The sequence below is a fragment of the Mobula birostris genome, chromosome 4 (genome assembly GCF_030028105.1).
Source record: "Mobula birostris isolate sMobBir1 chromosome 4, sMobBir1.hap1, whole genome shotgun sequence".
Lineage (NCBI taxonomy): Eukaryota > Metazoa > Chordata > Chondrichthyes > Myliobatiformes > Myliobatidae > Mobula > Mobula birostris.
In genome coordinates, this window is record NC_092373.1 from 160438759 (window position 1) to 160462038 (window position 23280).

At 41.2% G+C, this 23280-nt stretch overlaps 1 protein-coding gene across 3 annotated transcripts in view; it reads right to left on the reverse strand.

Annotated features, from left to right (window-relative positions):
* Nucleotides 1-1403: 1403 nt before the first annotated feature.
* The window catches only part of sh2d4a (SH2 domain containing 4A), a 57180-nt gene continuing 35303 nt past the window's right edge, over nucleotides 1404-23280 (reverse strand). For 2 of the 3 annotated variants that reach the window (XM_072256348.1, XM_072256347.1), the window contains exons 4-9: nucleotides 22848-23025; nucleotides 15564-15711; nucleotides 12646-12847; nucleotides 9752-9879; nucleotides 3883-4103; nucleotides 1404-2131 (exon numbers count right to left, since the gene is read on the reverse strand). In XM_072256348.1, coding sequence (XP_072112449.1) covers nucleotides 2039-2131; nucleotides 3883-4103; nucleotides 9752-9879; nucleotides 12646-12847; nucleotides 15564-15711; nucleotides 22848-23025 — 970 coding nt within the window. In that variant the 3' untranslated portion in view covers nucleotides 1404-2038. The remainder of the gene's footprint in view (nucleotides 2132-3882; nucleotides 4104-9751; nucleotides 9880-12645; nucleotides 12848-15563; nucleotides 15712-22847; nucleotides 23026-23280) is intronic. The other variant, XM_072256349.1, reaches the window with a different exon arrangement.

The following is a 23280-nucleotide window of genomic DNA, read 5'->3' on the forward strand; positions in this document are numbered from 1 at the left end:
GAAATCAGCCTTTTTTCCTTGGAGCGATGGAGGATGAAAATGACCTGATAGAGATATATAAGATGATGAAAGGCATTGATTGTGTGGATAGTCAGAGGCTTTTTCCCAGGGCTGAAATGGCTAACATGAGGGGGCACAGTTTTAAGGTGCTTGGAAGCAGGTACAGAGGAGATGTCAGGGGTAAGTTTTTTTTAAATACACAGAGAGTGGTGAGTGCGTGGAATGGGCTGCCAGCGACGGTGGTGGAGGCAGATACAATTGGATTTTTTAAGAGACTCCTGGACAGGTACACGGAGCTTAGAAAAATAGAGGGCTATGGGTAACCCGAGGTAATTTCTAAGGTACAGATGTTCGGTACAGATTTGTGGGTCAAAGGGCCTGTATTGTGCTGTAGGTTTTCTATGTTTCTATGAACTCAGCAGGCAGGCAGTATCTATGGAAATAAAAGAGTATAGTGGACATTACAGGCTGAGACCCTTCATCACGACTGGAAAAAAAAAGGATGAGGAGCCAGAGTTAGAAAATGGGGAAGAGGAATAAATAAGTCACACCATGATGCTGCGTGAAATAATTAACTACTTAACTAAACTAATTGTTTCTACCTACATAATGCCCATAGTCCTCCATTTTCTGCATATCCATGTGCCCATCCAAGAAAATCTTGAACAACTATCATATTTGCTCCATCACTAGCCAGCTTTGAACTTCCCCCCCTCTCACCTTAAGTGCATGACCGAGTATTATACATTTCAACCCCAGGGAAAACATACTGGCTGTTTATCAACGAGTTGCATAAATTTTCCAAACCTGTCATGCCTTTCCTCAGCATCCACCACTCCAGAGAAAACAGCCCAAGTTTGTCCAACCTCTCCTTGCAGTCATGCTCTCTAATCCAAGCAGTAGCTGGGTAACACCCTCTGCAAAGTCTCCACATCTTTAAATTCTGCAACCAGAATTGAATACAACACCCCAGATGCAGCCTAAGCAAATCATTATTTTTTAAATATAAGCTGCACATAACTTCCTGTCGATGAGTATTACAGCATAGAAACAGGCCCTTCAACCCAACTCATCCATGCCAACGAAGTTGCCTACCTGATCTAGTAGACTTTAACCAAAAAATGGAAAAAAAACCTACTTGCATTGGATATCAGAAATTTTAAAGAAATGAAACCACAGATCAGGCATCACTTATGGATCTCAATAACTGAACAGCTGCACATTCCCAAGATGACCTACATCTTGCTTCGTTAGGCAGACCATACACCACTTAAAGACCCATTGTTAAGGATCCAGCTGCCTTGTCCGACAAATTCCATTTTTGATTATAAATCAGGCAACTGAATTAGCTAACTGCATTCTTTGTAGACCAGCCTCACTGATGACTGGAATGTCCAGGCATTTAACAAAAGGATTAACTATAGTCATCGTTCCACTTTATTAAATACAAAGTACAACAATAATTGGAAAATTCAATAGCTTAGATAATTTTTAGAAATTATCCTACTTAACTGTAGAACACATGGTTCTTCAATTTCCCTTTATTTTCCTAAATTATGCAGACAGCACAATTCATTTAAAAAAATTGGCAGCTGTATGAAAATACATTTTTTTCACAATATAATGATAAGATTAAGAGGCTTGCATCACTAGTGTAACCCCATCAATCAACAAGGGGAAAATACAAATTAACTGTACAATGTATTTTTCATCTACTGGTAAATTAAGTGTACTTGCATAGTTTAGTTCAAACTCTACAGAAAAGATTCTTAATCTGTAATATAGCAGGTGTGCACCATTGCAACATGGTCCTTCCAAAAATGTAACTGATGTTCAACCCAGATGTAAACTTGTTCTGTAAAAATATAGATGAGCAAATACTGTTTATTTTGATTCTAAACTTCCCCTCCCCTCCTTTTACACAACACTAGAGCTTCTTAGAGGAAGCATAACTTAATTGGCAAGCTCAATAACTTCACCCAGTTCTTCACTAAAATGAAGGCAGTCAATAATGGTCGTGGACGCTGGATGTTTGGCCTCAGTTGAAGAGATAGTCATAGTCTGGAGGGTCCCCCTGTTGGCCACAAGGTTCACGCAAGAGTTCAGCACCTGCAAGTGTGATTGGTTCATCCTGACAAAAGTAAGGTTCAAGATTAGGAAACTGTCACTGCATGCAGCCAAAACAATGGTTATGTTCAAGGCATTAAAATTATGCAATACACTTCAAATCACAAATAAGGTTCAAAATTATTTCACATCTCATTCATTTTGAGAAGACTAGAATATAAAAGCAAGGATGTAATACTGAGGCTTTATAAGGCATTGGTCAGACTGCATGAGGTTTTGAGAGCAGTTTTGGGCCCTTTATCTAACAAAAGATTGCAGAGGGTCCAGAGGAAGTTCACAAGAATGTTCCCAGGATTGAAAGAGTTAACATACAAGGAAAGTTTGATGGTTCTGGTCCTGTACTCACAGGAGTTTAGAGGACTGGGGTGCAGGGGGAATCTCATTAAAACTCCTAGATAGAGGACGTGCAGAAGATATTTCCTATAGTGAGGGGAGTCTAGGACTAGAGGGCAGCAGATCAATAGAAGGACATCACTTTAGAACAGATGAGGAAGAATTTCTTTAGCCAGAGGGTGGTGAATCTATGGAATCCATTGCTACAGACATGGTAGAGTCCAAGTCATTGCGCTTATTTAAAGTGGTGGTCAATAGTTTCTTGAGTAGACAGGGTGACAAAGGTTACAGAGAGAAGGTAGGAAAATGAGGCTCAGAGGGATAACAAATCAGCCATGATAGAATGGTGGTTCAGACTCGATGGGTTGAATAACCCAATTCTGCTCCTATGTCACATGGCCTCATATCTAACTTTACATTCACACATTGATTAGAAGAGTTTGATGTCAACACATAGATGCCACAGAAAAGAAAGCTCACCAAGGCTTCTGCTTTCTCCCCCCCCCCCCCCCCCCCCCCCACCAACCCCCAAATCAACCCAAATCAATGTTTAGTCAATGCATCATAGAAAGCATCCTGTGTGGATGCACAATGGGTTTGGTATGGCAACTGCTCTGCATGAGACGGTAAACTGCAAAGTGGTGGACAATGCTCAGCACATCATCCTCCCCTCCATGAACTCCATCTACACTTCTTGTTGCCTCAGTGAAGCAACTATTAGCATCATCAAATAACCCACCCACCCTGATCATTCTTTCTTCTCTTTTCCTTTCCTTCAGGTAGAAAATAAACAAGGCTAAAATAGGTACCTCAATACATTATGTAATACTTGATCTGTATAAACAGCAAGCAAAACAGCTTTTCACTGCATTGAGGTACATGTTTTAGCCTTGTTTATTTTCACATGACAACAATAAACAATTACTACATTAGGGCTTAAAGTTATAATTTGAATCCCCCTTAACAGTTTTTAATACATCAGTTGGCTATCAGATTTAGAGAAAGCAAAAACTGGAAACTCGACCAAGGAATGTCATATTGACCAGGATCCCATTCAAATGACAGCAGGATGAAATGAATCCCTGGAATTCACTGCCTCAGAGAGCTGTGGAAACCAAAGCAGAGGTTGATAGGTTCTTGATTAGGAAGTAGATCAAAGGTTAGAGAATGCAGGAGAATGGTATTAGAGGGAAAATAAATCAGCCATGATCAAATGACTGAGCAAACTCAATGAGCCAAATGGCCTACTTTTGCTCCCATTTCTTCTGGCATGATACTTCAAGTGTGTAGGAAGGAGCACAAGACACAAGGATAGGAAATACAGGTTACACTTGTAAATACTCAACATTGACACAATGGGCAAAATAACCTCTTGCACTATGACCTTTGTTTTTTTTGAGCAATATGGAGAATAATTCTTACCTTGTGGTACTCTACCAAGTCTGCAAGTGTTGCATGCTGTAACTGGTCTACACCGAAGAATGTGTACGAGTCCTTGGAGGAGTCAATCAGGAAGTGCTTGTACCCATCACTGCTTCGATAGGACAGGCAGTAACCAGTCATCCGCTCACTGATTCTGATTAGAAATGATCCAGTTGTCTTCTTTCTCAGGAGGTCCTCAGCCTCTCGTCTTGTTATAATGCCTAAAAATAAACCAGTATGCTGTGGATGCTTCTTAGCTAGGCCCCAGTCTTGGCCAGTCATTCAGTCTGTGTAGAATTAGATACTCTATGACCAAACCACACAATCTTAAACCTCCCGTAAATAAAAATGTCATCTGCAATTCCTAGATACCTTGATTGACCTCAAGATACAAAAACTTTGAAAAGCAAAAAAAAAAATGGGTTTAAAGGTCAAGAGTCACAAGGAAGAAAACAGGTTTAGGGTAGAAAGTCACACAGGTGTACTGCATGGAATAAGGCTATTCAACTCGGGCAAGGGCAATCTTGCTATACCCAGTACCAGCCTTCTCCATAAAACCACCCTGCATATTTTGTCCTCAGATAATTTTGAATACTACAATTCAATCTGCCTTTGCTCGTAAAAGCTGTGCATCTAACCACCGTCTAAAATATTTCTTTTTGACAATCTTCCTTCCAGGTTCTCTAGTTTAAAAAAAAATCAGACAATCCTAGGTGTTTGGTGAGGTTGATGGGGGGGGGGGGGGAGGGGGAGAGAAGAAACAGGGTGGATGAAACAGGGTGGATCAAGCAGGCTGGAAGTGCACCCTCTGGACTACGGAAGCTGCCTGTTTCAGTGAGCTTACGCCAGTTTTTAAAATGGTGCTTTATAGGATAGATGAGGTGGCAACGATTCCCCTGGCTGGGATATCTGTAATGAGAAAATCTAAAATATCAGAGACTCTCAATAAGTGAAAGGTTAACATTAACATTTCAGGTCAAAGAACTCTTTCCATAAATGCTGACAGACCTGCTGAGTATTTCCAACATTTTGTATTTTTAATATTTTTTTTAAAAACAAGAGCTTGTTATTCATGAGGGATGAGAAGAGATTTCTTCAGCTGAAGGCAAATGACTCTTCAGGATTCTCTGTTAAATAGGGCTAAGGAAGTTCAGTTAATGATTATTTCAAGGTGAAGATTTGCAGATCAAGGGAGAAGAGTTTAGTGCAGGAAAAAAAACTCAAGTAAACGATAAGCAAATCTACTGATTAGCCTACTGAAAACCAGGTATGATTTGTGGAGGGCTATTTCAGGACGAAGAGATAATTTTGAATGAGGTTGGAGGCGGCATCGGATGCACGGCAATTCTGGTAGGGTTCGCAAGACATTACTTCCCAATGGCATGAACGGCAGTGATGCTTCACTACCAGATGAACTCAATGCCTTCTCTGCTCGCTTTGAAAGGGAGAATACAACCACAGCTGTGAAGATCCCTGCTGCACCTGATGACCCTGTGATCTGTTTTAGAAGCCGATGTTAGGCTGTCTTTAAAGAGAGTGAACCCTTGCATGGCGAAAGATCCAGATGGAGTACCTGGTAAGGCTCTGAAAAACTGTGCCAACCAACTGGTGGGAGTATTCAAGGACATTTTCAACCTCTCACTGCTATTAAACATTTTAAAAAGTTTAATGAAGCCAATGTCTACTCCCTGATCTTACAGAAAGACTAAAGAATCACTGATGATTTAATATGTAACACAGGAACAATGGAAGATATGCCAGCAGTCTACATTTTCAATGCCTTGTGCTTAAATAGATTATTGCCCTCATGGATCATTTACAGGGTCATTCTATTTGCTGGAGCTGCTGAAGATTCCTTTCATGGGAGCAATCAAGCTATTGTGTCATCTTCAATGACTTGTGCAAAAGGGCTGAGACCCTGAACACAAGTCTCTAATGAATGGGAGTGAGAGACACAGGCAAGCAGTGAGTAGAAGACAAAAGTACAAAGTCGTCAGTGGCCTAAACCTTTAAATCAAGGGTTTATTGTGCATCAAATGTTAAAGACAGATGTTCTCAAAGTCATGAGTTTCCTAATCAACAGAACTAGTGAATTTGACTAGCATGAGAAGGCAACAAACTTCTCATCATATGGTAGTACATAACAGGTGAACACAAACTTTGCTTGCTTTTCTTTTAAAGGTTAAATTTTAGTTTTTTGATTTGCAGTTTTTCCAAGTTGCAAAGCTTTGCATTTGAAATTTTTGTTTGAGCCTTACATTTTAAAAAAACGTTTCAATAATTCTCCTTTCAGCTACTAATTCAATATTTGTTGTAGAATTTGGGTGGAGACTTGTTTTTGAGTATTGAAACAAACTATTTCATTTAGTAAAGCCAGCACCAAGGTGCATCTCAGGTACAATAGTTCAGAATATCTCATTAGAAATGGTCACATGGTTAAAACAGATGTAGCAAGTCAGGCTGATCTCATTGCCCCCTTTGTAAAATGTCTAGTGAACCTTCCACTTAACTAATCAATGATCAGTGGCTACAACAACCACCATCACTCCTCGGTATTCAAATGGTATAACCATCACAAAGTCTCACCAAAAACAACTTGGGGATCATCTTTGACAGGAAGTCAATTGAACTTGTTACATATCATGTTTATTAAAGAGCAACGAAGAGACTGGATATCTGTGGGAAGTGACTCAGGTCCCCAAAGGATAATGAAATATTCTCAACTGGAGGCAACTCCAACAACACTCAAGCTCCACACCATCTAGGACAAAGAAGCCCACTTAAATGGAACCCCATTCTCCATGTTACCCTGCCTGCAGTGTGTACCATCTATAAAATTCACTTCGGTTGTGTTGGATCAGGTTACTTCAATCTGGTGGTTCTTCAGAAGTCAAGGATGAGGCACAAAAGCCTGGACCTTATGACCATTTCATCAAATATTACAAGAACAAAGACAGACAAAGAACAAAGAAGTGTGGATGTCTAATACTAACAATTATCTCAGACTAGAGAGATAAGCAAATTTCATCGATAAGATGTAACATAATGACATAGATAGATTCAAGCGGTTTGGCAGTTGCAGAAAAATTAAGAAGCTTCTAGAAAACACCGAATCAACTTAATTGCATACTGATATCACCTCAACTGATAATGAAACATTTGTGACCTAACCTCCAAAATCGGCAAACAGAATCAACTACAATACTAGAAAATTTACTGAACAAATACACATAGGTGATTATATTCAAAATTCTAAGCACAAGGAAGTTAAACTACAACAACAACTCTACACCTTAAACAATTACTTGCCACGAATATTCTAGTATCAGCTGTTGATGATGTAGCCATCAAGGACAAAACAGCAGGAAGCACAGGTTATCCCAACTTGAAAATGTACTGCTTCTCCTTTGCTGACACCATGTGCAATTCCTGGAACTCCCCACTTGCCCTTACAAGTATAGCTCCAATTCAAGAAGTCTGACACTATTAAGACGGAACAGCTAATCATACTCTTGACCTGTGCCTTATAGATGGCAAAAAAAAAGGATTTGTGGTGTTTGACTCTAAATGCTTCAGAATCAGGTTCAGTATCACTGGCATGTCGTTAAATATGATGTTTTGCCTCAGCAGTACAGTGCAATACATAAAGAAAACAACTATAAGCAATAATATAGTGCAAAAATATAGCAAAAAAATGTGTGGTAGTAGATACAGCTCCGTTGCCATCAGATTTCTGAATGGACAATGGGGGGGAAAAAAAACTGTCCTTAGAATATTGAGTGCTTTCAGGCTCCCGTACTTCCTCCTTGATGATAGGAACGAGAAGAAGGCATGTCCTGGGTGATGAGGGTCCTTAATGATGGATGCAGCCTTTGAGGGATCACCTTTTGAAGATGTCCTCGATGCTGGGGAGGCTAGTGTCCATGGACCCTCGATTTTGCAACTTTCTGCAACTTGTTTCAATTCTGTGTAGTGGCTCATCCATACGAGATGGTGGTGCAACCAGTTAGAATGCTCACCATGGTAGATCTGTAGAAATTTGCTAGGGTCCTTGCTGACATACCAAGTCTCGTCAAACTCCTAATGAAATATAGCCACTGTCATGCCTTCTTTGTAATTGCATCAATATGTTGTGGCCCAGTACAGATCTTCAGAGATGTTAATACCCAGGAACTTGAAATTGCTCACCCTTTCCATGGCTGACCCCTCAAGGAGGACTGGCATGTGTTCCCTCGACTTGCCCTTCCTGAAGTCCACAATCAGTTCAAGGCTGTTGTGACACTGTTCAACCAACTGATCCATCTCCCTTCAGTACGCCTCCTCATTACCATCTGAAATTCTGCCAACAATATTGGCATCATTGGCAGATATATAAATTGCCAGTATGGATGTAGAGAGAGCAGAGCATTGGGCTAAACACACATCCTGAGACGTGCCAGTGTTGATTGTCAGCAAGGAAGAGAGGTTATGTCTGATCGACACTGACTGTGGTCTCCCAGTGAAGATCCAGTTGCAGATGGAGATTCAGAGCCCAGGTTTTGGAGCTTGTTGATTAGTACCAAGAGTATGATGATGTTGAACACTGTTTTGAAATCAATAAACAGCAGCCTGATGTAGGCATTTCGATTGTCCAGGAAATTTAAGGCCGAATGGAGAGCTAGTGAGATTGCATCACTGTAGACTTATTGTGATGATAGACAAATTGCAGTGGGTCCAAGTCTTTGCTAGGCAGGAGTTGACTCTGGCCACGACCAACCTCTCAAAGTACTTCACAGTTGATGCGAGTATCACTTGGCATATGACTGTCGCCCTTTTGAAGCAGGTGGGAACCTCCGATTGCAGCAGTGCGACTGAAGATGTCCTTGAACACACCCACCAGTTGGTTTGCACAGGATTTCAGGCCCTGCCAGGTACACTGTCAAGGCTTGATGCCTTTGTCTCAGAGGTTGATGCCAGAGCATCTTTCAGAGATCGCAGGATCACCAGATGCTGCAGAGAATTGCGAAGATGTAGCTTTATTTTCCCTTTCAAAACATGCATAAAAGGAGTTGAGCTCACCTGGGAATGAAACATCACAGCCATTCATGTTGGTTTGGCTTGTGGGAAGTAATAGCAGGCCATTATTTGCTACAGGATAGCTAACATCTCACCCAATCTAACGTGGCTAATCCATGTGATTTTCTAACAACTGTTGACAGTGATAGTTGGGGACTGAACAATGGTAATGCCATTGAATGTGAAGGGTAGGTGGTTAGGTTTTCTGAATCTTGTAATAATAATCTGAATGTTTTGTGGTGCTAATGTTTTTTGTCACTCATCAACTAGTGCATGAATGCTGTCTGGGTCTTGCTGCGTGCAGGCAAGGGATTGTAAATCAAAATGAGCATTGGGTAATCAGCAAACATTCTCACTTTTGATCTCTCAAGGTGAAAGGTTATCATTGATGAAACAGATAAACAAGGTGATTATCCAAAAGGTACTCCTGCAGCAATATCCTAGAGCTGGGATGATTGACTACCAAGAACCAAAACAATGCTCCTTTCTGCAAACCTCTGCCACTGCTAATCGCCACTCTAATATCCTCACTAAATATTAATCCCCATTCCCACTGCAAGATATCTGCAGTGTGTAGTCTCTACAGTGGCCTACACTGACAAGACAGAAGAGGCTTACAGTAGAGGCTCCTCCCCAAGTTGTGCCACCTACACTTGGACTCAGATACATATTACCCCTGCAGAAATACTCAAGTCAGTAGCGATACTTTCAATGGCATCCTGCAAACAGACCAAACCACACTTTAGCAATCCCACTGGGGAAGTGATGAAAGCAAGGAAGAATGAAAAAAGAAAAAAAGATTTCAATAGCTTACCATGAAACCAGGGAGCTATGATATCACTGTGCTTTTCATACCCAGCTCGCAGTGGGATCTGCTGTTCTTTGAACCATTTGATGATGCTCTCCCTACTGTTGTTCAGTTTTGGCTGCTGTGCTTCTGTTCTGTGGAGATAACAGGCAATGGCATCAGCCAACTGTAGCCAGGGGCTCCTCTAGGCTGTGGATTCCAACATCCTAATTCTCCTGGAATAAAATTAATGCTTCATCTGTTTTTGTATTAATCAATATGTAGGAGGTATTGCACAAAAGGAACAGACCTTTGGACCTAGTGGGTGAACAGTTATCAGCCACCACATCTCATTCACATCGGATAAACCCTTTTTAGAGAAATCACTAGTTATGACCCACAACTATATACCACCATACAAAACATTCTCTTGCTCCAAAATACAAGGGAAATAAAAGATTGTTAACTTCAGCCTCCTAACCCTCTTGCTTTCCTCGCAGCCTCTCCACATACTACAGAACTAAACAGCAATAGCTGGGATAATAAGGATACTCTCACTTGGTATTAATAGACTTAGATACTTGGTTCTAAGCCTGATGGGGGTGAGGTGGTGAGGGAGGGAGAACAGTAGAAAATGCATCCAGTTGCAAAACATCAGCCATGCATCTGCAGCTGTGACATCACTGGAAGTCCAGATTGAACATCTCAACCTGAAATACTGACTGTCCATTTTCCTCTACAGATGCTGCCTGACAGAGAGTTCCTCATGTGGTTTGTTTTTTTCCCCCCACAAGTCTCCAGGTTTGGTCTAAAGGCTCATGTAATGTACCATTTATTGCTCTTTCAGGATTTTGCCACGGAGTGCCTTGTGCTTTCACACCCAATGTTTGATGGTGGGTTTCTGCATATGCACTAATTGCTACCCCAGAGCCTGAAGGGTTTCAGCAAGAGATTGACTTTGGAATTTCAAGGCAGGGTGGAGAGAATTTTGAGCAGTGGAAGGTTTAAAATGATGCTTTGTGCTCATCCCAATTTACTGCAGCCCGACTCATGGGCAAATTTGCATCAGCTTCCTGCGTGCTGTATAACTACATTTTATCTTTGAAATGTGGGAACGGGAGGAAGCAGAACAGAGCAGCTGCAGCTGGGAGATTCTGTATTGCTGGAAAATGTCAAGGGGTGATAAAGTGATACAGAGTTGCACATAATTAGGAAGGAAATTCTCTCTCTGGCAGATACGTCACTATATATACAAAGCAGACCAATAACACCTCGGAGTTGATATTCAGTAAGTGTGGCATTGTTCACAACAAGACACAAAATGGTATAACTTTGTACTTCAAAGTGTACAATCAATAGTGTGAGCCAAGAGGAAGCTTCAGAACCATTGTCCAAGTAAAGAATTCAGCCCTTATTTCACCGTTTTTCCTTTTGATGTCTTTACAAAGCACACAATGCAGAGACCTCAATTTACTTTTCAAGCAACTCTGCTTCCCTTCGCCACCTGATATGGGTAGGGCCCCCGATTTAATGTGCAGGGAAAATCTGCAATTATCTCTTGAAAAATGGGATCATTTCTTCTCCTTCCTGGATATCTTTTAACCATTGTGAAACCAGCCCAATGCACAAATATCCACTTTAGCACCCTCTACTCTGCAGAATACATTACAGAACTCCAACTTGCACAAGAAGAGTTTTGAAGCTACCAGAAACAGGTGCAGTTCTGTTTGGAGGACGTGATGCCAGTGTGCCCCAGTGAACAGATTCCTGTCTTGCAGGAAAGTGGGGCATCAGGCAAACCTTAAAGAGGCACTTCAGGATAACTCCAAGTCATCTAGGAGACTGGATTGTTAGGAATCTTGGAGCAGACCTCCAGCTTTTGGAAATGCATGCCAAGGTAAAGCCAAACAAAAAGGGGAAGAAAATTAACTTGGTAATCAAATCTCCAGAGTTTGAACAGAATATTGGATTAACGTCTATTCAGGCATCAACCTACGGATAATAGGGGTGAAACCTGGTTGGTCCTGATAAAAGTCTGGTCACAAATACTACAAAGTCCCTTTCTCCTACATCCATCCATCACACTCCCATCTTATTTTTTCCTTTTACATCCAGGAATCTAACGCAAAAACAAAAATACATTCAGTGGGTTTATATCTTATCTAAAATCCCCAGGTGAGGAACAAGTTTTATAATATCACTAATTTTTGGAAACCTTCTCTAATCTCTTTGTTGCTTTCTTCATTCCTATATCATTCAGTCCTTCAAAACTCCGATTGTTATCACCCCATTATCATTGGCCACGACTTCTACTGTCCAGACCCCGGGTCTAAAGATTCCTTCCCAAGCTTCTCTGCCGTTTTCCTCAAATCTTTTTTGCTGGCCTGGATTTTATAGAGTCCGGAGCTTTTCGTCATGTTGAAGACACCATGTAAAGGCAGGTGGTGTTGCTCCCACACCTGCTCCCTTCAGCTGTCATGGCTAACACTGATTCACCAGCATGTCCCACCTTACCGAACAACTGGAATACTAGCCACATATAGACCAAGTATCCTAATGCTGAGAACCAGGAGTAACAAGATAACATAACCATCAAGACTGTGCATGTTTTGTTTCTCAAAGACCGTGAAAATCAATGTCACAAAAGCTGCCTCAGGAGCCAGTCACATTATATAAAAAAGGTTTCCACATGCAGCACAAAGTACAGAATATTACGACTGCATTCTAATACAAACTGGTTCTACAGTTCACACACTTAAATCCTTGTCAAATTTCCAAATGCAAATACATAAAAAGAATTAAAATGAGCAGTCATGTTTGCAGTTGCAAACTAAACTGGTAGAGGTACGAGTTACAATATTGTCCCCAAATATCTGATGTTGAGGTATATCTACTACCATCATGCTTCACAGATTGCTTACTTTGCATTGCAGTCCTTACGATTGACTGCAGATCTCCGTGGAGGGACGGGAGGCTTCACTGGAGACTGGAGCTTTTGAAAGTTCTGTGAAATTGCAGATACCTTTCCCCTCTCGATCGCCTTCAGAGAGTGCCGCTTATAATCATCACGTGCTTGCTTAGCTATTGACCTTCGCCTCTCATCAGCTACCTTGGATTTCCTTACTGGCAGAGAAAGGAGGAAATGAGAGTGGTTGAAGAAGGGTTTGTGTTTCAGTTGTCACAAGAGTTTCATCAGATGCCTGCAACATCAGACACTAAAATCTTTGCCCCACCCCCAGCATTCAAAACAATACCTCTACTCAGCACGTAGTATCAAACATGTCGTCACTTATAAATTTAAAAATAAATAAATAAATCAAAACACAAATAAAAAGAGGGACAACGTGAATTTTTTTTTTTTTTTTTTTTTTTTTTAAAAAAAGCCTCACAGCAGTAGTTGCACTTCCAACAAGAAATTTCATGATAACACTCACTCCTGTAGCGGAAATCAAAATGGCAAACTTTGATTTTGTCTATTAGACACACCCACTGACTGGTCACCATGAAGCCCAAAGTTTGGTGAATTCAGTTGTTCAAAATAACTAAGGTCTACCTAATGGCCTAGCCCTCTCGATGATCCTCAAAAATAAGTTGCCAATATGCAGAAGATATTGGACTAAATGGATCATTCAGCATAAGACTTGCACTCCTTCCCCGTAGAACATAATTGTCCCAACTTAACAAGGATGAATGCCCATCCAGCCATACACTTAGCAGATCTTGCTGAATAAGTTCCAGCTGTGTATGTGGCCAAATTTCCACCAGGAAACAAAAGAGTGGGGGTCTTGTCAATCATTAATATGATTGCACTGGCCAAATTCTTTACTGGGATACAAGAATTGCACATGACAAGAGGCAAATGTAAATAATATCTCAGTTCAGCAATCAGGCATCCAGTGACTATCTAGATTTCATTGTACACATCACATTATGACAGATTAAACCTGAAATCACAATAGCAGTACAAATTTCTATGTAAAACCTAGTAATTTCAGGAATGCAGGAAGACGGCATTATTTTGTATACGCAAAGGATCATAACTTCCTTTTACATAGAGGAGGAAGTAATACAGATGAGCTCACACTATAGTTGCATTAACCTGTCAATTAGAATGGGATGTTCTGTTACTATATACAAAAATAATGTAGGTTACTGCTGCAGTAAGCAAGTCAGATCCAGCTAGCTTGCTCTCTTCTCTTGTTATATGATCCTTCAGTGTCCCAAAGAGTCTTGACCTGAAACATTGACTGATTATTCCCCTCTACAACTCCTGCCTGGTTTGCTGAGTTATTCTGGTACTTTGTTTGTGTTGGTCAAGATTGCCAGCATTTTTTAAATATAAAACAGATTCAGTGCAGGTAGGTCTTTCCAGCTACCCAGCAACCTTGATTTAACTCTAACCTAATCACAGGACAATTCATAATGACCAATTAACCTACCCAGCATGTCTTTGGACTGTGGGAGGAAATCAGAGCACCTGGGGAAAACCCACACATTGCACAGCAAGGACAAACAGACTCTTTACAGAGCTGCCAGAATGAAACAGTGAACTCTGACACCCCAAGCTGTTATTAGCACCACTCTACCTATACACAACAGCATGTCTATCACATATAGATAATTTAAACTGCTCTTTGAACATTGCATTCAGTATATTTTCAGCCCTTTGTTTATAAACCCACACGTTTCCACTGTATTGCCTTTATTCTTGCCTTAAACATTCACACTTGAATCAGAAGAGTCACTTTTTTCCAACCAATAGGAGACAAGGACAACCCTCACAAGTTTGCTCCTTGTTTTGCAGAGAGCAATCTAATGAAGTTTGTTTTCCCCTAGGACAGGTAGACTGCAGTTAGGAAACCAGCTACAGGGAGGCTCCAATTAATGAAGCAGCTAGGTGGTCGATGTCAGTGCAGTTCAAGATTCTTAAGCTCAGAGCCAGTCAGAATCTGAAGTCAAATCTCTTGGAGAATTATTTTTAATTAGCAAATTTACACTAAGACTCAAATTCCCCCAGCAACAGCTTTAACAAACAGATAGAATTTCTCACTACTAATGTGTTTATACCATTCTTTTAAAAATAAAACTAAGCTGTGGCTGGAGGAAGGATTTTAACAGTTTACAGAAAATGAGTACTATAGTTTCACGAACATTACCCCGGTGTCCTGTCAACACAATAAATTCATTTTCAGACCCTTTGGAAATCCTGATGATTGGCAGACCTTTATCTGACCCAAACCAGCAACTTTTCCCTTTCAAATCTGCTGACCATTTCCAGCATCTTTTTGTTTTCATTTCAGATTTCAAAGATCCAGTGCTCCCCCCCCCGTCCCCCATTCTTTCAGCAAGTCAGATCATTTCATGTTTGTCTTTTTTTCACAAAAATACTTTCCACTACATTTTCAAAGTACTTCATTGGCTACAAATTTCTTAGGGGCATCCATTTTATAGCACTGTTCACAACCACATGAAATCATTTGCTGCTTCATTTATTTTGCTCCATGCTTGTCCAAAGCCACACACACACATAGTTTGGCTCATCATTTGTTGAACCTAGGTGGTCTCCAGTACCCATTGATCACATTCCTTCTTGACTACCTTTCAGGAAGTTGGAAGACTTGGTTTCTTTCACTGATAAACATACTGGGGAAAAAAAATAAATCTGAAAGCCAACATGCATCTAGGGTAAGCAAGGCCCCAATAAATCACTTTCCCATATTCACTCAAAGCCATATAGAATAGGTTAAACATGTTAACTAGGCCCAAGATGGTCAAATTTAAATACTTATGGAGTTGGCTCACACATCCTGAATGACCTTTACAAGAAACTTGTACTCACGGCTCTCACGCCATACTGGATCTTCTTTTTCATTTCTTTGTACCATTTCCTGGGCCTCCTTCAGGTTAATGTACAACTGCTGAGTCCTCTCCTCTTCTAGACGCCTGATCTCATCATCTTGTTTCCTGCGTTCCTCCTCTTCTTTTTGCTTTGTGGGTATAGAATTAAAGTCAGAGTCCTTCGGCATTAAACAGGCCTTCGGCCCAAACAGTTGATGCCAACCAAGATTCCCACTGAGTTAGTGCCATTTGCCCACGTTTTGCTCATATCCTTGTAAACCTTTCCCATCCATATACCTGTCCAAATTCCTTTTAGTTGTTGTTAGTGTACCGATCTCAATCATCTCTTCTGGCAGCTCATATACTGACCACAATCTGCATAAAAATGTTGCCTCTTAGGTTCCTATTAAATCTCTCCACTCTCACCTTAAATCTATGCCCTCTAGTTCTTAATTCCCTAATCCTGGGAAAAGGATTGTGCACATTGACCCTATACTCCTCATAACTTTATACACCTCTACAATATTTTTATTGAGATACAGTGCAGGATTGGCCCTTTTGGTCCTTCAAGCCCTGCCACCCAGCAATTTTCCAATTTAATCCGAGCCTAATCACGGGACAATTTACAATGACCAATTAGCCTCTCTCTCTCTCTCTCTCTGGCTATCCATCCCATAAGAATCAGTGGGTCTTTGGACTGTGGGAGGAAATCACATGGTCACAGGGAGAACACACCTTACAGACAGTGGTGGTAATTGAACACAGATCACTGGTACTGTAAAGTGCTGTGCTAACCACCACACCACTGTAATCATCCTTCATTCTCCTGTGCTGCAATCTGCTCACTCTCCAGTATGCAGACAGTACTGTGCAAAAGCCTTAGGCACCCTTGATTTTTATTCATATGTTTTAGATGTTTGTTTTTGTCTTCTGCATTAGTGCCAGTAGAAACGAGCAAATTTTAGATTGCCAAACATTCATTTAGCAAAAAATTTAATGTTAAAGAAACTTTTGTATTTCATTAAAAGGTAAAGGACTACTTTCAAATAAAAACTTCATTACCTTGTAGGTATATAGCCCAGTGCATGATTGAAACCAGGTGCTACTGATGAGTTGAATGAACTAAACAGATTAACTGAAACAGAAATGAGCGTAGAAGAAAACAAGCTGTGAAGGATAACCAAACTAAAAGGTGAGGGTGTGGCAGATGTGACAGTTTAAACTTCTCAACATCAATTCTTACACCATGGCAAGAGTGAGCAGACCAACAAGACACAAGGTGGTCATCCTGCACCAGCAAGGCCTCTACCAAGCAAAAATTTCACAGCAGATAGGACCTCCGAGATGTGTTGTCCAAGCTCTTCTGAAGCACAAAGAAACTGACCAGAAAAGCAGTAGCTGGCCATGGAAACTGAGTGCAGCAGATGAGAGATAAATCAAAATGACAACCCTTCTAAATCGCAAGAAATCCAGCACTGCTATCAGCTCCGAACTCACAGAAATCACTGGAACCCAAGTACACCCCTCCAAGTCTGGAGAAGTCTTGTGGTCTTCATGGAAGAGTTGCTGCTAATAAGCCATTCCTCCAAAGTGGAAACAAAGCCAAAACAACCTACCAGTTGATTTTCTTACAAAAGTGCATGACAAGAGAAATCATACCAGTTATAAGACAAAGGGTGCTCGTACCAAATATTGATTTGATGTTTACAGTTTAGTGTTCTTTATAGTAAGTTTTTTGAAACTATTTTGAAAGTTGGGACATCAAGCAGATTATGCATGACAATCATTCAAGGTGTAGAGGCTTTCTCGATTTTCGACTTGTTAGTTACCTCAATTGCTTCAAGACTATTTATTTGCACAATAAAAATTAAACCAAGTCTGGCAACTAATGGGGATAACATTCTTTTTTATTACCAGGCTATGCAGAAATACTGGAAACAAGTAATGCAAACAGTGATTCATGAATTCCCAAGAGTACTGAATCACAGGTCAAATCTTAATTAAGATTTCCATAGAATTTATGCAATTTCCCCTCCAGTGCAGAGCTTTAAACTAGTGCCACTCAACAATGTGCTCAGGTTAGAAAATGTTCACCTTGCCTCAATTTGGACGGACGGACACACACACTCAACAGTATGTGCGACATATATTGTTACTCTCAAACAGAAATAGATCTGGAAGAGCTCAACAGGTCCATTGGCATCTGTGAACACAAAAGGTGCCCGTCAACCTTTCTAGTCAAGACCTTGCATCAGGACTGAAGGTACAGGAAAAGTAACCACCATGCTGCAGTGCAATTTGGATGGCGTGATAGAGGATATCTTACCCTTGCCCTTCTATGCCCCACCACACACTTGTTTATAGTAGCATCTTTCTTATTCTCAGTCCAGGTGCAGGATCTCAACCCACAGTGCCAATCTGCATGTTTCATCTCCGGAGGGTGCTTGACCTGCCAAATTCTCCCAGTTCTGTTTTTCTTCTAGATTCCAGCACCTGCCTTCTATTTTGTCTTCATTATTAACATGTGAATGGGAATGCAGATATTAACACTGACTTTTAAAGTATCCTTTTAAGGATAACTAACAGAATTAGGCTCTTCAGCCACCATATCCACGCCACCTGTTGTGCCCATCTACACAAATCCCATTTACCTGCATTGCATCTGTAGTCTATGTTTTGGCCAATCCAAGTACTAATCCAGACGCACCTTACCTGCTGTCACCACCTCTTCAGGGAGTTAATTCTAGATCCCAATCACTCTCTGGGTGGAAAAACTCAAACCCCAACTTCTCTTTTGAACCTCTTCCTTTAAACTTGCCCTCATCTTAAATCATCCCAGTTAATTTGGAGAGAGCTTATTTTCAGAGGGAAAATAAGAGGCAATAGAAAACATAGGGCAATTAGTCCATTGGAAGCAGACATCCCACCTCTCCCGGAAGTTCCGGGAGTCTCCCGCATATTAATAGTGGCTCCCTGATGCCCGCAAATTATATACAATATCACGGAAATCAATTTTTTTTGACAGCGAGAGAGTGAGCTCGAGAGAGAGAAAGCAAGAGACAGCACAAGAGCAACCACGAGAGACAGCAAAAGCGCAAGCGAGAGTGACCACGAGAGAGCAAGCACGCCCTGGCAGAGTGTTCCAAAAAAAATATAAAACATACATCACCCCAGACTACCCCTGTGTCCCCCTGCCTAATAGGGGTCAAAAATAATGACAGTGTTGCTCGCTGCGTTGTTTGCAACAGTGACTTTTCTATTGCCCATGTTGGGTTAAGACTGTAAAAGACATGTTGAGATGAGTTTAACAGGTGTCATTCGTCCATTAGCATAGCTAACGTTATTTAAACTGGCTGGCTAGCTGCTAAGGAGCTACTCTATTGCAGGCATCCCACCTCTCCCGGAAGTTCCGGGAGTCTCCCGCAAATTGATGGTGCTACCTCCCTGAAATGATTTTTTGCAGGGTGGGTTGTCTGATTGGAAGTCATATTAAGATTTAAATGTTTCAGTAAATCGACCAGTGTACTCAATGGAGTTAGCTATTCTATGACCAACCTGCTTACATATACGTCTTCAATTTACATTCTTATTGGTTACATTGTTTCATTATTAACTTGATTAACAAAGGAACCCTTTACGTCTTTTGTTTCCTCCAGCTTAGTTGAGGAATCAAGTGTAGTGATAACCTGAGCTTTCAGTCTGACAAAAAAAGCTTTCTTGACCTGCTGAAAGTTCAACTACTTGTTTGTGTTCAGATAAGCAAAAAAAGGTAGTTCTGAACCAGTTAATCAAACAAAAGGGGGCTTGCGATCTCCTCAGAGAACAAGGCCTTAAACAAAAAAGCTTTTTATCAGTGGATTGCAAGCTATTGCTTCTGATACAACAGAGTGTGCGGCTTCATGACAAAGCTCCACAGAAATATACAGGCACGAGCAGGCAGCACGCTATGAATCATCAGGGATGCACTGCGATTTTGTCACCCCAGCTCCATTTTCCCCAAAATCCTTAATTTCTCTATAGGTTTATTCGTCAGGAATGAATACATGCAAGGTTGATATTGTAATCTTTCACTCTAGACAACCATTTGGAGACCCTCACAATTCATCCCTTGAGACTAACTGGAGACCATACAAGTAACCCAAAAGCATAGACACCACAATTCTTCCTCGCGCTCCCCACCCCCCCAGCACCCAACGTCATAGCAGAGACTGTGGCCTCTGCAGTCAATGCGTTGTGAGATGGACCTTGCATGGAGATTTGAACAGAACAATTTGGAATTAGAAGGTTGAGATGAATTTTTAACTTATGTGCACCTATAAGCAACCTTGATCAGAACAACCGAGAAGAATTCAAGGCAAGCAGCAGTCTTGAAAGTAAAAGGAAAAGGCACCAATCCAAGAGCTGGATTAAAAAAAAAGTAAGGAAATGGCTAATACTGAAAATGGCAGGAATAAAGAAGAGCAGAGGGTTGTTTTTTTTAAAAATTGAAAGCCTGTGACCAGACGTATACCACAGGAATCTGTATTGGGACATTACACCAAAGCTCCATCCTACCCTAGACATTCTCTTCTCAACTGCCATCAGGCAGAAGATACAAAAGCAGGATTCACTGACATACCACCAGGCTTAAGGACAATCCTATAACAGTGGGATTGAAGCCATTATGCAGATTTATTGCACGGTAAGAAGGACTCGTCATCACTCTCTCTTGTTGTGCCCTTCCACCTTACTGTTTGCCTGCACTGCACTCTCTGTAATTAACACTATGTTCCACATTTTGTTATGGAGTTTCCCTTGTACTACATCAACGTACTGACGTGATAGAAACATAGAAAATAGGTGCAGGTGTAGGCCATTCGGCCCTTCGAGCCTGCACCGCCATTTATTATGATCATGGCTGATCATCCAACAGGAGATTAGTGTGCAAACTTAAAGCATACGGTATTGGGGGTAAGGTATTGGTGTGGGTGGAGAGTTGGTTAGCAGACAGGAAGCAAAGAGTGGGAATTAACGGGACCTTTTCAGAATGGCAGGCGGTGACTAGTGGGGTATCGCAAGGCTCAGTGCTGGGACCCCAGTTGTTTACAATATATATTAATGACTTGGATGAGGGAATTAAATGCAGCATCTCCAAGTTTACGGATGACACGAAGCTGGGTGGCAGTATTAGCTGTGAGGAGGATGCTAAGAGGTTGCAGGGTGACTTGGATAGGTTGGGTGAGTGGGCAAATTCATGGCAGATGCAATTTAATGTGGATAAATGTGAAGTTATCCACTTTGGTGGCAAAAATAGGAAAACAGATTATTATCTGAATGGTGGCCGATTAGGAAAAGGGGAGGTGCAACGTGACCTGGGTGTCATTATACACCAGTCATTGAAAGTGGGCATGCAGGTACAGCAGGCGGTGAAAAAGGCGAATGGTATGCTGGCATTTATAGCGAGAGGATTTGAGTACAGGAGCAGGGAGGTACTACTGCAGTTGTACAAGGCCTTGGTGAGACCACACCTGGAGTACTGTGTGCAGTCTTAGTCCCCTAATCTGAGGAAAGACATCCTTGCCATAGAGGGAGTACAAAGAAGGTTCACCAGATTGATTCCTGGGATGGCAGGACTTTCATATGAAGAGAGACTGGATGAACTGGGCTTGTACTCGTTGGAATTTAGAAGATTGAGGGGGGATCTGATTGAAACGTATAAGATCCTAAGGGGATTGGACAGGCTAGATGCAGGAAGATTGTTCCCGATGTTGGGGAAGTCCAGAACGAGGGGTCACAGTTTGAGGATAGAGGGGAAGCCTTTTAGGACCGAGATTAGGAAAAACTTCTTCACACAGAGAGTGGTGAATCTGTGGAATTCTCTGCCACAGGAAACAGTTATGAAATAATCTGTATGGATGACATGCAAAATGAAGGTTACACTCTACCAAAATGTTACTGTGGAAAATGATTCTCTCATGACAAGAATAAACCAACTGCATTTATATCCAAAATCATTCAATACATTTGCAGATGGCTTGAAAATTGGTGATACAGTTAATAGTGAAAAGGGCTACCAGATGTTGTTCAATCAGAAAGATGGGTAGGGCAATGACACTTTAAGTGTGAAAGGATGAATTTTGGGAGATAATACAGCCAAGGACAGACACAATGTCTAGCGGGAATACTGAAGTATACCAAAGGACCTCTGTTTGTCCCCTTGATCCCCGAAGGTGGCAGCACCAGTAGATCAAATGGATAAGACAGCATAGAGGACTAATACCAAAGACTCAGTAAGGCAGGGCAGAGAATACAAGAGTGAGAAGGTTCGTGAACAACTGTATTCAACATTGTAGCAAGAGATTGCAAATTTTGGAATCCAGAGCAGTATACAACCTATTCAGCCACTTCAACAACATCTTGGTGGAGGGGGCTGTTGGCAGGAGGGGTAAGAATTGTTGACAGATGTTGCTTGACCTAGCGAGATTCCCCAGCAGATTGCCTACCCAATTGTTTCATAAAGCAAAAGCAATTAACTGGAGTACAGTACGCTATTCTAATCACAACATAAGGTTCTCTGGCTTCTGAAAGCCACCTAATATCTACCTGCTTCTGAGCTTTACATGGCAGATGGAAAAGTCATGAAAAGTGGTGATATCCCTGTAGCTATTTTATACCCAACTCCTGTATTCATATCTCCACAATGGCCATGTAGAACACTACGTTCATAGGAATCGTGTCCAGGTGGAGGATATGGCAGACATCCCAACCTGCAAAAACTCATTTCAGGGAGGTAGCACCATCAATTTGCGGGAGACTCCTGAAACTTCCAGGAGAGGTGGGATGTCTGCAATAGAGTAGCTCCTTAGCAGCTAGCCAGCTAGTTTAAATAACGTTAGCTATGCTAATGGACAAATGACACCTGTTAAACTCACCTCATCATGTCTTTTACAGTCTTAACCCACCATGGGCAATAGAAAAGTCACTGTTGCAAACAATGCAGCGAGCAACACTCATTATTTTTGACCCCTATTAGGCAAGGGTACACTTTAGGGTAGTCTGGGGTGACGTACGTTTTATATATTTTTTGGAACACTCTCCCATGGCACGCTCTCTCTTGCTCTCCCTCTCTCGTGGTCGCTCTCGCTCTCAAAAAAAAAAATTGATTTCCGGGATATTGTATATAATTTGTGGGCACTAGGGAGCCACCATTAATATGCAGGAGACTCCTGGAACTTCTGGGAGAGGTGGGCTGTCTGGATATGGAAAGAGGAGAAAACCAGGCACAGAAGAAAGAAATCCATCTTACCTTAAGTTCCATTTGGATTCGTTCATGTTCAGCAGCTGCTTTGGTAGCCTCAACCTCCAACTTCATCTTGACTTCTTTCTGTGTTGAGGCAGGTTTAATAGTTTTCTCCCCCAATTTAAATGAGCCTGAGAATCTTCGGACCAATTCCTTTTCTTTCTCTTTCCTGCCCAACAAAGATCTTTATCAAAAGCAGAGACACAAATGTGGCTGCACAGATTATTCACTAAATTATTGGGACCACAATGCAAACCTCTATCAACACCCAATTACTTCATGAGCTACCTACAGAACTGAAAGCTTTGGGCTGGGGAAGATTAAGAGAGTAAATAATTTAACATGTTCAGTTATCAACATTCAAACAGGACTGGAAGTTATCTCTTTACTTGGAAGTTTAAAAACCCAATAACAGCAGTACAAATACACAACAGTCAGT